The sequence below is a fragment of the Carcharodon carcharias genome, chromosome 13 (genome assembly GCF_017639515.1).
Source record: "Carcharodon carcharias isolate sCarCar2 chromosome 13, sCarCar2.pri, whole genome shotgun sequence".
Lineage (NCBI taxonomy): Eukaryota > Metazoa > Chordata > Chondrichthyes > Lamniformes > Lamnidae > Carcharodon > Carcharodon carcharias.
This window is the reverse complement of record NC_054479.1, coordinates 54,147,407-54,161,925: the sequence shown is the minus strand read 5'-3', so window position 1 is coordinate 54,161,925 and position 14,519 is coordinate 54,147,407. Positions and strand designations below refer to the sequence as shown.

Sequence of the window (14,519 nt, the reverse complement as noted above, 5' to 3'; positions counted from 1 at the left end):
AATGGTGAAGCAGGCCTTGACAGGCCATATGGTCTACTCCTGCTCCTATTTCTTGTGTACTCATGTTCACTTTGCACTTTAATCAATTTAACTTTCCAAAGAAGTCTCCCGCCAACTGTAAAACTGGTGATGTGGATCTGCACCTCTTAGAGGATTATAGGAAGATTAGGAACAGGACCAGACTATTCAGTTCCCTTGAGCTTGCTCTGCAATTCAATTAGATCAAGGCTGATCTGCACTTTAACTCTGCCGTTGGTTCCTATTCCTTGATACCCTTACTTAATAAAAATGAATTGAACTCAGTTTTTAAAACTTAAATTGTTGATTTCCTTGCTATTGATTTCCTAGCAGATTCTAAACGGGGGGAAGTTGGGCAATCAGTTTACATTCGGACATTGATGATGAAAATTACAAACCTCCTTTGTCTAAACTGATGTGAAGAATCAATTAACTATTTTTTTTATTCATTCATGGGATGGGGGCGTCACTAGCTGGACCAGCGTTTATTGCCCATCCCTAATTGCCCTTGAGAACTGAATGGCTTGCTAGGCTATTTCAGAGGGCATTTAAGAGTCAACCACATTGCTGTGGGTCTGGAGTCACATATAGGCCAGACCAGGTGAGGATGGCAGATTTCCTTCCCTTAAGGGCATTAGTGAACCAGGTGGGATTTTACAATAATCGATTCATGGTCGTAATTAGACATTTTTAATTCCATATCCTTTGATGGGAAGAGCAGTGACACTGCTGTACCAACATTTGATGCACAAGAGCAACTATTACTTGGCTGAATGCCTTTAATCGATGATTGCCCACCACATCTCCAAAACGGTGACATTTATACTGCCTCAGCTTTCGGCAAAAATAATTTCACTGGGTGCTGGCTTCCCTCCCTCTATGGAAGTTGAAATTCTAGAACTGAAAGCTTCTACAAGCTGGGAGCTTGAGCTGATTCCTGGTGCCAGTGACGCCAAATGTTTCAGAATTCTTTCCTGTTCTTTTCCAAATCAATAGCCCTCAGTACTTTTGGATCTGCCTGCATCCAAGTGACCACAAAAAAGGTCAGGATGAAAACAAAAATCAATGCAGTAGTGATATCTGCCTCTAGGCATCTTTAGTATGATTAATATGTGCTAGATATGTGTTTACAGAGCATACTAAGGACATCTAGGGATACAACCTTCTTGATTGCTTGAGTAGCAAAATCTTGAAATCAGACACTGGCGTCTGATCAGACTTGCAGTTTCATAGTACAAAATTTAACCATTTCCCTCAGGGGCAAAGACCAAACTTAATGAGTTCACATTCAGCTGGCTGAATTTCAAAATTAACTCTGCTGCTTTGATCTTTTTTCTTCTTTGAAGTTAATCGATGTAGATGGAGCTACTGGTGGTGGCTCTTGTTTCTTCTTTAGTCGTATTTTTGATCTTTCCTCTAAGATCCCACAAAATAAAATATTTATTGTGAAAAGAACAATATCTTAATTTGTGATCATGTTTTCCAGGAGCGATGAAGTAATTGCTGTGTCGAGCATGAACTATGACCCCATTGTGTCCAAAGTAGCCGAGGTCATGGCATCTGGAAGGACAATCAAGAAGAGGGATGTTGAGTAAGTGTTATTACTAGGCTGCTGGGTAGGTGGGGGGAACACATAACGAGATGCTGCCTTCACTGCAATTGGGATATGAACAGGAGACTTCAGTATTGTAAGGAAGCCTGCACATGCTGACATCTAGTTTCATTAGGAAACCAGGTGACCACCCATCCCATTTTGAACCTAATAGCGGGCTATGCAGGGCACCCTACGGTTTAAAAGAGGTCAGCAAGGAATCAGTTGGGAAGTTAAAAAGTGCAGGACCAAAATATTTCAATTATTCTTTGTCCTGAGCACTCTCTGTACTGCTGGAGTAGGTTGTGGCAGCCCATGAAATATCACATTAGGGCAGGCGCCCTTTAAGGAGACACCATCCACATTCATTTCTAAACCCTGTTCCCAGACTGTCTGCTGCCTGAGTTTCAACTGGGTGTTATTTTGCAATTTCAATTGTGACAAGTCAAACAGACTCCACTTTTTTTTAATGCTTCAAGGAATTCACTTTTATTTTCCCACTTTCATCTCTAATAATGCATTCCTGGCCAGGAGAGAGAAGCAAATAACCTGGTCTGAGGGATTTTCCAGTGTCACCCCTTCCTACTGTGGAAGTATACCATCTCTGCTCAGTGCAGAACGATTAGGAGTGTTGAGGAAGAAATTTCTTGACGTTTTTTTCAACCAAATTAGTCTTGGGGTTTTTAATCTGCTTTATTTCCTGCCTGTACCAGCGGGATATATGGACCCTGGTGATTCGAGTATCTGAATTGTGATGCATCAGGCACCATGATTGTAAGGGGAAGGCAGGATGGACTAGCTGGGGTTTCTAGTTCAACAATATTGTAAGCCCATATGTTTGCTACAATGTGAAGGATCAAATAGCTCATTCACCACAAGAAGTAGAATTACAGGCATCAAACTGCTCAACCTACCCTTTCCTAAAATAGTCCTGGTTTTTAATATAATAGTATCCATGTAGCAAATTACCTTCTTTCACCATACTTTCTGAAGTCTCAAAACAATTAGCCCAATTTGGAGATGGTCCCTAAGCATTAAGGTTCTTCTGAGTTGCCTTATGCAGAGTATTGTAAAGGTGGTTCATTGTGCACTAAAACCCATTAAGTCCTGCAGGTATTGTCAGTCACTCCCACTGCAATACCTATACCAGGAAGGCAAGAGGTGATGGTTTACTGCAACTATTCAAAATAAATAAATAATGTGTTGCACTGGCCACGTCTAGTGATCTTAGACTGTGCACATGGGACAAAATAAGTGATTTAAGTAGTCTCACAATGTTCGCCTAAGGATGTCTCTCTCTTTTCCTCTTTTGCTCTCGATTTCAAGGATGTTTGTATATCATGGACGGTAGGTAGTTGGGAATTTTGTTCTCCATTAGTCATTTTCTCATTAACATAAGTATAGTCAATGTGGTCTCCTGAACTGGTTTCAAACATCTGAGGGGGTTGAAGAGGAACGCTCTAGATTATTCCCCCTTTATTGGCTCTGGGTTTTTTTTCTAGAGTTTTGCCTTTCCCAACAACAACCAACCACAACCTGTGATAATTTAGCATCATTAACACAATAAAAATTCCCAAGGCACTTCACAGGAATAAAATTTGACACCAAGGCACATAAGGAGATGTTAGGAGAGATGTGTTCAAAGAGGAATGCCTCAAAGGGGGAAACAAGAGGTAGAAAGATTCAAGACAGGGAGAGGATTCCAGAGCCTAGGCCCAGGCAGCTGAAGGCACTGCCATCTATGGTGGGTTGATTAAAATTGGGGATGCTCCAGAGGCCAGTATTAGAGAAGCACAGAGATCCCATGGAGTTGTAGGGTTGGAGTAGGTTACAGAGATAGAGAGGGTCGAGGCCAAGGGTGGATTTGATAACAAGGATTTTAAATTTTAAGATTGAGGCCTTTCTTAACCAGGAGCCAGTGAAAGTCAGTGAGCACAGATGTGGTAGGTAAACATGACTCAGTGTGAGGGACATGGGCAGCAGAGTTTTGGTTGGCTTTAATTTTGTGGTGAATAGAATGTGGGAAGCTGGCCAGGAGCACACTGGAATAGTCAATGTTAGAGGCAGCGAAGGCATTGGTGAGGGTCTCAGCAGCTGAGACAGGGGCAAGGTTGGAGCAATGTTGTAGAAGTGAAAATTAGCAACTTTATTGGTGGCCTGAATATGTGGTCATCTTGGGGACACCAAGGTGTGAACAATCTGGTTTAATTTCAGACAGTTGCCCGGGAGGGGGTTGGAGTTGGTGACTTGGGAACAGAGTTTGTAGCAGGGACTAGCAATAGCTTTGGTCTTCTCAATATTTAGTTGGAAGAAATTTCTCCTCATCCAGAGCTGTATGTCAAATAAGCAGCTTGACAACTTAGAGACAGTGGAGGAGTGGAGAGAGGGGGCGATGAGGTAAAGCGGGGCATTGTCAGCGTTTCTTTGGGAACTGACACTGATTTTTTGGATTAATTCACTTAAAGGCAGCATGTAGACGAGGAATAGGAGGGGCCAAGGATCAATCCTTGGGGGCCACCAGAGGTAACATCCTGTGTGTAGCAAGAGAAGTCTTTGCAGGCGGATAGACAAGAATGGAACCAGGTGAGCACAGTCCTATGCCTGGATAATGACGGAAAGATTTTGAAGGAGGATTGGGTTATCTATTATGTCAAAGGCTGCTGACAGCTCGAGAAGGACGAGGAGGGATAGTTCAGCTTTGTCACTGTCACATAGGATGTCATTTGTAACTTGGATAAGAGTCACTTTGGTATGGTGGCAGGACAGAAACCTAATTGGAGGGATTCAAGTATGGAGTTCCAGGAAAGATAGGCACAAATTTGGGAGGTTACAACACATTCAAGGACTTTGGAAAGAAAAGGGAGGTCAGAGATAGAGCAGCAGCTTGCAAGGAAGATGGCATGAGTGGTTTGTTTTCTGAGGGGAGTGATGATGACAGATTTAAAGAAAAGAAGGACAATACCTGACTAGAGAAAAATGTTAACAATATCAGCTAACATGGGGACTAGGAAGGGAAATTTAGTGGGAATGGATTTGAGGTTTAAGATTGTGGGATTCGGGGTCAAAATGAGCTCAGTAAAGGGCATGTGGAGAGAAGCTAGAGAAAGATAGAAATTCAGAACTAAAGCAGCAGGGCACCTTACAGAAGATTACATGGGGCTGGGGTTTGGAGTCACAATGCTCTGGCGATCATGAATGTGGGACAGTCTTGATGGACTAGCTGGTCTTTCTCTGTTTGTAATTTTTGTAAGTTTGTAAATATTTTATTTGTATTGATAATCATTGACAAATATTTCCCTTTCAAGTAATAATTGACCATCTAGGTATCAATAGTTGGTGTGTTTTTTGACTAGACAGTTCAGCTTTTCCACAGGCTGTTCATTTTGAAGAATATGTTTATAATGTCTGGTTTTCCTTTGGTTTTTTTTGTTGTCTGAATTCTAGCAGGCGTCGTTCGTTTGGGAATTGAAGGGTTTTGCATTGAAATATCAGAACTAGATCAGTTTGAACTGTTGCTACAGCAACAAAACCCACCAGCATCCCTGAAAGTAAAGTTCAGGGTCTTCAGCCATGAGAAGGGCAGCACTTGAGTGAATGTCCCCCTCCAACCACCACACCAGCTGAATAACAAGCCTGCACAACACTTAAAAATAATTAGCTTTATTACAATTGTTTAAAAATGTTTCTTTCTTAAACCCATGCCCCTCTGCCCTAGAAATGGAGAATGGCTACCCCAGCCAGCAGTGGTTGTGTTGATAGCTTTGGTCTGTGACCTGGATACTAGTGGTAGTTTATTGTCACAAAGCAGATGTCAACCCACCATTTGAAACAAAGAAAATTGAGACAGAAAGGTTTGGGATTAAACCCAGTTTCGTATGAATAGATAATGGCGTAGACAACAATCAGCGTAAGGCACCCAGGATTCAAAAGCCAAACTTCTTGGCCAAGGCAATTCCAACCCTTATGGGTTATGATTGCACAGGCTCAGGTTTAGTTCATGTTCAGTGTGTCCAGGTATAGAAGCTCTCACTCAGCCATACTATCAGGGAGTGAAGGGTTCTCCCCTGACCCCGATTATTCTTCACTTGGTCAGTTTTCATGTCTTTCATTGTGCTGCAAGGAAGTCCTGAGGAAGAGCCCATGAACCAGAGTCACATGCCTCCTAGTGACAGCTTCAGAACAGAAACAATGGGGAGGGGGGGTGGGTGTGGGTGGAACAGTGCGTGGTGTGGGGGTCAGAGAATAGATTTCAATATAACCCACCCTCCTCCAGTACAGTTGATGTGGAGCACAAATCAGAAGAAAATTAATAGGGGGAAGGATAGTTTGTCAATTTATAAAAATGAAAGATTTGCATTTATATAGCACCCTTCATGACCTCAGGTCCTCCCAAAGTGCTTTTTAGCCAAGGAAATGCTTTTTGAAGTCTTATCACTGTTCTAATGTAGAAAACTCAGCAGCCAATTTATACACAGGACATCTCCGCTTGCTCTTCTTCACATAGTGCCATGGAGTCTTTTATGTCCACCTGAGTGAGGAGATGGGACATGGCTTTGATATCCCAAAGACAGCACCCCTGACAGTGCAGCACACCCTCAGTACTACACTGGAGTATGAGCATAGATTATGGGGTTTGAACCCGGAAAATTCTGCCACTGAGATGAGAGTACGACAATTCGATCCAGGATGATGCCAAACACTCGTAGAATCTCAGCCAAATCATTATTCCTTCCTGAACCCTGATGTGTTATGAAGTATTCCGCCCATTAAGCTCTGGTTGGGTTTAAGACAGTAACTCAATGACTATGCTGGGCAAAAACTGTACAATGACTTGCGCGGTTTCTTTTGTCTTTCAGGACGGGCGATATGTCCTGGCTCTTTGGCAAAGGTACATAGTGGAGGCTGGGCCATGGGCATAGCCGTGGTTCAGAGCAGATCTCAGCGGCTCAGTCGGGCAGTCCTTTCTGAGGCACAAGGTCACCGGCAGTAGGTCGTGCTGAGGGGGATGGTGGGGTGGGGTGTGGGGAGGCTGTGACCTTTAGTGCAAAGCAGCAATCCCCTCGGCGCCTGCTGCCGTGCCAACCGAAGGCGCTTGGCTCCCATTTTAAACGGCAGGAATGCCCCCAGTGAATGGAGGGGCTGCCTTGCAGCTCCTCATAGTTTCACTGCACGCGAGGCCCTAAAAAAAAACTCCACCTTTCAGTCGTAAGAAAGCGAAGCACTCGTTACGCAAATGTGCCAACCAAAGTGAAGGACGGCAGGCTTCCTTACCAGCACACGCTGCCCAAACCTGGATGCCACACCTGCTGCATGTTTCACCCTGACAGCGCACCAACAGGAACAACTGACTCTGGGCATCACCCTGCGTCTCACATTAATCGTCAATGCGGTTTATTTCCGTATGGAGTTAGGGGTGGTCAGAGAATGCGCCAGAAAAGACTCTTGCATTGATCGCCTAAAAAGGCTAGTGTGGCTTCTGTTAAGCTTGTTAAGCTGTAATGAGAAAATGTACTTTAAAAAAAAAGAACAAAATCCTCTCTGTGGTTCTATCAGATGACTGTTTTGGCACTTTGGCTGTACCTCTGGTGGTCCTGTATGCATGTTTCACCATCAGCTACAATAAAAAGAACTGGCCAAGGCATGGGTGATCTGCGATTTTGTAATGATTTAAAATCTATGCAATCACCCGGAGCATTTAGATTTCTGCTAAAATTGAAGAAGGAACCTTTCATGACCTCAGGACATCTCAAAGCACTTTACAGCCAATGAAGTACAGTCACTGTTGTGTTGTAGGAAACACAGTAGCCAATTGGCATGCAACATGATGATAATGACCAGGTAATTTGTTTTAGTTGGCCATTGAAGGTGGTGAAGGAGAGCTGGGGTGGCTTAGCGGGTAGCTGTCCTGCCTCTGAGCTGGAAGGCCCAGGGTTTGAGACCCACTCCAGGACTTGTTGGCTATAAAAGAATCCAGTCACTGGTACAGGTGAATCAGTGTTGGCCTGAACAAATGGGGAGGGTTAGTGGCAGGAAGGTCATCTGGCTGTAAAACCACCCACCAAGTACAAAGGAAATGAACCAGCATTGTGGTGGGGTGGCCCCATGTAATGTGGGAAAAGCTAAAAGAGGAAGGAAGGATTGAAGGCAGTCAGTACTGCAGTGCTAAAATCCTTGCACAGGGTCTTGAACACATGACCTTTCGGTTCAAAGGCAAGTACTGAGCTACAGCTAACACCTAAATTAAGTAGGAGGTTAGGGTGTAAAAAGCCTGACTCTACTGGTGCACTTGGTCACTGTATCCACCTTTCTGCTTGTCCATGGAGAGGGATTGCTTGAACTTCAGTGTGAGACTGCAGGAATCCCTGGAGACCTGGTGTAAACATTGAAGTAAGTCATTGGTTTATTTCCTACCCTGAGGAAATTCAGGCCCAGACTGTCCCGACTCCAACCCTTCCTAGGCACTGTGCGGCATGCTGGTCAAACCGTTACTCAGAGTCTCGCTGCAAAATTACACTGGTTCCATCCTCGTTGCTAAGCTACCACAGTGATGGATCATTATAAAGACATTGTCGCTGGCCACTCAGAATTTGATTTATGAATTGACCTTTTTGACATGTTTGAGCCAGTGACTATTTTCAAACATGAGATGTGCAGCTTTCAATGATAAAGCTCAAATTCCATGGCATTTCCAAATTTGGTTTGGCATAGGTTTACAATACATCAGGTCCACAATGATTCAAACTGTTCCTGTCACTGCAAAACCAATAAGGCCTCAAAATCAATTTGTTGGCTCCTGTTGAGAGGCTAGTCCAAGAATTCTGAGGGTGTCACTCAGTTTTGCACAGAGTTTATTACGGTGTGGATCAATGCTTACTACTGTCCCCCACTATGTTTGTGTTATTGATATGTCTTTGGTATATCAAGTACCAGGGACAGGGTTTCCCGAGAACCTTACTATGCACTGGCATCGATGGTTTTACAAGATGCTGTTTAAAGAGTACGGAATTATAGGTGAGCTAGTCTCAGACCAGTCTGCACCCCCAAACAACAGAAGTAACTGAGAGTAACTGGAAGGTCACCTGAACAAGAAGGTGTTCTCTTAGCCACTCTTTAAAAATTTTAATTAAAAAATGCAAAAAGCAGCCAGGCCACAGCTGTGGGGAGAGCCCCTCAAAAGGTAGGCTTTAGCTGTACCACTACCTGGGTGGGCAAAGAGCAGGGTAGACCTGCTAGGAGTGCTGGCACCCAGCCTGCCAAATCCCAGTTTGCCTCTATTACCTACCTTTAACAAGGCTCTTAATGAGATTACTTGCCTGTCCACCTTGTAGGAACAGGCACTCTTACCAGGCCCCGAACCAAAATGGTTGACGTTGGGAACAGAGTCAAGAAGCTGGCACACCGGCTGATCTCTAACTTTTGGGCCTCGCCCACCTCTGTTTCTGATGTTGGCAGACCTAAAAAATTCAGCCCCATGTTTCTTCTATTTCTCCTTATGCCGTCTCTCAACTCATTTTGCCCAAGAGACTATTTCTTGCTTCCTTGACCCCATTCCCATCAAACTGTTGACTCCAGCATCCCCCTATGGCACCATGTTAGCTGATATTGTAAATGGGTGCTGTCTTCTTAGGTGCTGTCCACCTTGCTTTCAAAATCCACCCAATGCCCCCACCCCACCCCATCCCCCTTTTCTCTCCAACATCCTTGAGTGTGTTGCCTCTAAAATCTCTGCCCAGCACCCCTGTAATTCCCTATGTGAACCTCTGCCCCTGCCACCTCACTGTAACAGCTTTAACCAGGTTCACAAATGACTATCTCTGCCACTGTGCTCACAATGCATAATCTGCCTTAATCCTACTTGTGGCCTTTGACCTAGTCGACCACACCATCCACCTCCAACATCTTTCTTCCATTGTCCAACTGAATGGGACTTCTTTCTTTTGGTATCATTCTTACCCATCCATCTATAGTCAGGGCATGACCAGCAACAGCTCCTCCACCTGCCCTGTTACGTCCAGAATCTCTCCAAAATCTATCTTTGGAACTCTCCTCTTTCTCTTCTGTCTGCTGCCCTTGGTGACACCATCTGAAGGAATGGGGTCAGCTTCTACATGTATGTTGATAATATCTAGCTCTACCTTACCAACACTTATCACTACTCTTCCATTGCCTTTGTGTTGTTAGATAGATGGTCTAACATCCAGTCAATGATATACTACAATTTCCAAACACTAGGCTAACCAAAGTCACCAGCGGTTTAAGAAGACAGCTCACCACTACCCCTTAAGGGCAATTAGCAACTCTCACATTACAGGAATGAATATCTTCGACTCCTAGAACAAATTCTCTTCCTTCGTCACTAATTCCATTTTCTTCCCAGCCATTGCCTAATATTGAACCAGAACCAGACTCACAAGCTGAGTTTCCAACACTATAGCTTCTGCATCAAAAAGATCGCTTGCTTCCAATGCATGATATCTGAAACCTCTACCTGAGTCCATCTACTGCTGAAATTTTAATCCGTGCTTTTTTTATTCCAGTGCCTTCTTGGCGTTTCTGCCCAATTCACTTTCAATTATCTCCCAAGGCTGACTCCCTTCCTCCAAACCCTGTTCAGACATAAGAACAGAATCTGTAGAATGTCAGTTATGAAAGTTGATGGCAGTAGCCATGTTCTTGATTTCAGATTTTGAGCCACCAATATTAAAGCTGTCTCAAGGCCTTTACTCCTCTAATATATGTAGAATCAAAGCACTCAGGTGGTCCCTCACCATCGCCATCTATCCGGACCTCTGATATGACCCTAGGGACAGACACAACTACAAAGCATACAGATGAGGAATCTCATGCAACACAAAACTAGTTACTCTGAATGTTGTAAAGCGACCCATCCAAACACAGCTCAGAAAAGTGGAAAGGGAAAGACAGGAAGCTTATCCCAAATCCTATGCATGGATAGCTTCTAAGTTGATCACTGACTGTTGCTTTTAGCATCAGAGCCACACCTCTATTTCAAAGTTGCCCATGTTAGAAGGTGCACATTTTGGGAACTTTGTTACTTAAGTCTGAAATCAGTTCCACTGAAGTACTCAAGATACAGGAAGTTGCAGGCAGTTTGTCTTTCATTCTCTATTGAGTTATTTGATGGCGACTGATCATGATAACTTCCGGTCACATTCATAGGATGGGGGTATCATTGGCTAGGCCAGCATTTATTGCCCACGAGAAGGGAGTAGTTTGCTAGGCCATTTCAGAGTCAACCACATTGCTGTGAATCTGGAGCCACATGTAGACCAGACCAGACAAGGGCAGCAGATTTCCTTCCCTAAAGGACATTAGTGAATCAGATGGGTTTTTGGTTTCATCATTAGACTTTTAATTCAGATTTAATTTTTTAATTGAGTTCTGCCATGCTGGGATGCAAACTCAGGTCCTCAGAGCATTAGCCTGGGTCTCTGAATTTCTAGTCTGGTGACAATATGACTACACCACCACCTCCTTTAATTGAACAGCGCTAACATTTCTGTCATAAATAGTATCAAAAGAACAGAATAGTTATTGAAGTGGAAAGATTGTAAGCTTAACTGCTCTTAAACAAAAATATAACCTTATAATATTTAATTGGAGAGCTTTAGATTTTGGTTAGGGTTTGGATCCCATCCTTTTATCCTGGAGAGTTTGTTGGTAATCCTATTTCTTCATAGATTATACATGACCAACACCTTGAGCTATGGAGTGATGATGTGTGAGTTCACACAGGCAATCTTCCGCACATTATTACAGATCTCAACTGTGCCACATGGACAATAGTGAGCTGGAGAGGATGAAGTCAAAAGTGAAGTGCACTGGGTAGCTCTCTACACCTCCTGGTGGCTGGTTGCATCATGGTATCGATGGAGGACTTGGGAAGAGGTTATCTGCCTGCTCTTAATGCAGATACTGTTGGAGACCAAAAGGAGCTGGGAATAAAAAATCTTTTTTATAACTGTGAGATGAATAGGTCTGTGGACGATGGTTGGTGTCATTACTTATGAAATAGATTTTAAAGCTTTGTTGTATAAAATGCACTACTTATTGCAAGAATAGATCAGCTATGTATAACGTACACCAAGCACATTTTATTACATGACCATTTAAATCAAGATCTATTCCATATATTCTGCAGCAAAGTGAGGCTTTTAAACAGAAACTGAAGATAAGGCTGTTGCGTTCATGTCAGGCTGAATCCACTGAGAAAATCTGAACCTACATCTAAGCGACAAAACAAAAGGATTTGCACTTATGCAGTGCCTCAAGATCTCAGGATATCCCAGAGTGCTTTCCAGACACTGAATCGCAGTTGAAATGTATTCACTGCTGTAATGTAGGAAAGGCAGCAAGTTGCACACAGCAAGATCCCACAAACAGCAATGACATAAATAGCCATTTTTGTTCTAGGTGTAGGTTAAGAGATTAACGTTGACCAGAATACTGAGGATAGCTCCCTTCCTCTTTGTTAAAATAGTATTGTGGAATCTTTTATGTCTACCTGAGAGGGCTCAACATCTCATCCAAAAGACAGCACACCCCAACAATACTGTACTGAAACACCAGTTTGAATTATGTGTTCAAGTTAGGGAAGTAGGGCTTGAACCATGATTTTCTGACTCAGAGGCAAGAGCATCACCATTAGAGACATGGCTGACACCTTGACACTAATGCTCAGCGGAATCAATGGAAATGTTTGGCCAGTGTGATCCAAACAGGAGATCATTCCACCAAACACAAAATCCAAAATCGAAAGATAAGGATGCACTCTGACGACCTTGGACAGGTTGAACTCTTGAGATCACCAGTGAGAATTCTTAAAACTAAAGGATGGCTCTCTAGCTGTAAATGTCTAGACAAGCCAACTGGGGTGGGGGAGAGAGGTCAGGAGAACAGAGCGCACTGGCTGACAGCCCAAGGACAGAAAGTTACTGTCAACAAAAAAAATTACAAAATTAATCTAAAAATTCTCCAGGCACACTCCCATGAGATATAGAGAGACACCAAGAATGCCAGACGAAAACTGAAAGCAAAAAGCTAACCAGTCTTCAGTGTTTCAAATGTTGATAACCCTGCTTTGTATTTCTAGTAAAATCCCCTTTAGTTCACTGCATTTATAAAAAATAATCGATGTTGAAAAGCAGAACTCAGCTATTTGTTGGAGAATTCTTTTTCAGTTTTAGGAAATCACTGCTGCCTTCATTTACTTTTCACCATCAGGGACCTATTATTTTAGAAATAAATCTTACAAACTCCTTGGTTGGATTCTAGCCTGTTAAATCATGCAGGTATCCATCATCCTGTCACTAAAACATCCAAATCCCCTGAACAGGTTCTCCCTCAAAACTCACTCCCAGGCATCCATCATTTTACATGAAATCATCCAAAATCTGGAATCCGTTGCCAACACTTGGGGGGAGGTGATGGCATAGTGGTAATGTCACTGACTAGTATTCCAGAGACCCAGGGTAATGCTCTAGTGGACCTAGGTTCAAATCCCACCAAGGCAGATGGTGAAATTTAAATTCAATAAAAGTCTGATAAAATGATTGTTACAGGGACCCATCTGGTTCACTAATGCCCTTTGGGGAAAGAAACCTGCTGTTTGCATATGACTCTAGACCCAAAGCAATGTAGTTGACTCTTAAATGCCCCCTGAACAAGGGCAGTTAGGAATGGCCTAGTCAGTGAAGCCCATGTCCAATGAATAATAAAAAAAATCCCTTTACAAATCTACATCCCCTTCCTCCTGAAATTGTGGAGACCTTGTCACAATGGGGGGGGGGGGGTAGGGTTTCAATAGTATCAGTTACTTTTTTCAATATCTCCCCTCTGCTCCCATTATTCAACTAAATGGTCAACACACACAAACACAGTGCTGTTTCCACCTAACTTTCACACACATGCACTTTCACCGAAAGGGGGGAGGGTTCATCAAGCATCGTTTGAATTAGATGGAAATTGTTGTAGGCTGTTGTATACCATTTGGTAGGTCTTAATGAAGTCTTCATAATCTAAGTAGGTTAACAGCATATATTTATTAACTACAAGAACTAGGTACGTGTATACAGTACAGAATTAAAGTTAGGCTGTCTCCATGGTAGCTTGTGCACATGGCTCTGTCCAACATTAGACTGACCCCTAGGTGTGGGACATGTGTTCTCTTACATCACTGTGTGGGCGGTACTGTACTCAGTCCCACATTAACCCTATATGTCCCAGACCCAATACTACAGAAATCAGCCAGCTCACACAATCATTTAAATCAAGATCAAAGATGGGGCATCCTGAATTTAACTACATGGTAAACCTGCCATCCATTATTCTTATCACAAACAATCCAAAATTCATAAATCATAGAGTCATTATGACACAGAAGGAGGCCATTCAGTCCAAGTCCATGCCAGCTTTTTGTAGAGTAATTTAATCAGTTCCGTTTCCCCACTCTAGCCCTGTAAATTAATTTTCACTCAAGTACCCATCCAATTTCCTTTTGAAATCATTCAATGCCTTCACTTCCACTACTCTTACAGGCAGCAAGTTCCAATTCATTACCACTTGCTGCGTAAAAAAAGTTCTTCCAAACATTCTTTCTGCATCTCTTGCCCAAAACCTTAAATCTGTGTCTCCTGGTTCTTGTACAATCAGCTAATGGGAACAGCTTTTCTTTGTCTACCTTATCTAAACCTGTCATAATCTTGTGCAATCCATCGAATCTAAATTAATTCCTCCAGTAGTCATTACTCTTTCTGACATCTTCCAGATTTGTTGTAGGTTTTTTGACAGATTCTGAATGCAGTCAGTTATAATACGAGTGACAAACACACAATATCTGTTGAAAAGCATTTATTCATAAAACTGTTGTACAAGCTCGGTTGAGTTGTTG

The 14,519-nt window shown here is 42.9% G+C and overlaps 1 protein-coding gene across 2 annotated transcripts in view; it reads left to right on the top strand.

The window, feature by feature from the left end:
- LOC121285965 (apoptosis-inducing factor 3) overlaps positions 1-7,237 on the top strand; it is a 136,152-nt gene extending 128,915 nt beyond the window's left edge. For both annotated transcript variants that reach the window (XM_041202955.1, XM_041202954.1), the window contains 2 exons: positions 1,505-1,609; positions 6,466-7,237. In XM_041202955.1, the coding sequence (XP_041058889.1) occupies positions 1,505-1,609; positions 6,466-6,505 (145 nt within the window). In that variant the 3' untranslated portion in view covers positions 6,506-7,237. The remainder of the gene's footprint in view (positions 1-1,504; positions 1,610-6,465) is intronic.
- Positions 7,238-14,519: the final 7,282 nt, after the last annotated feature.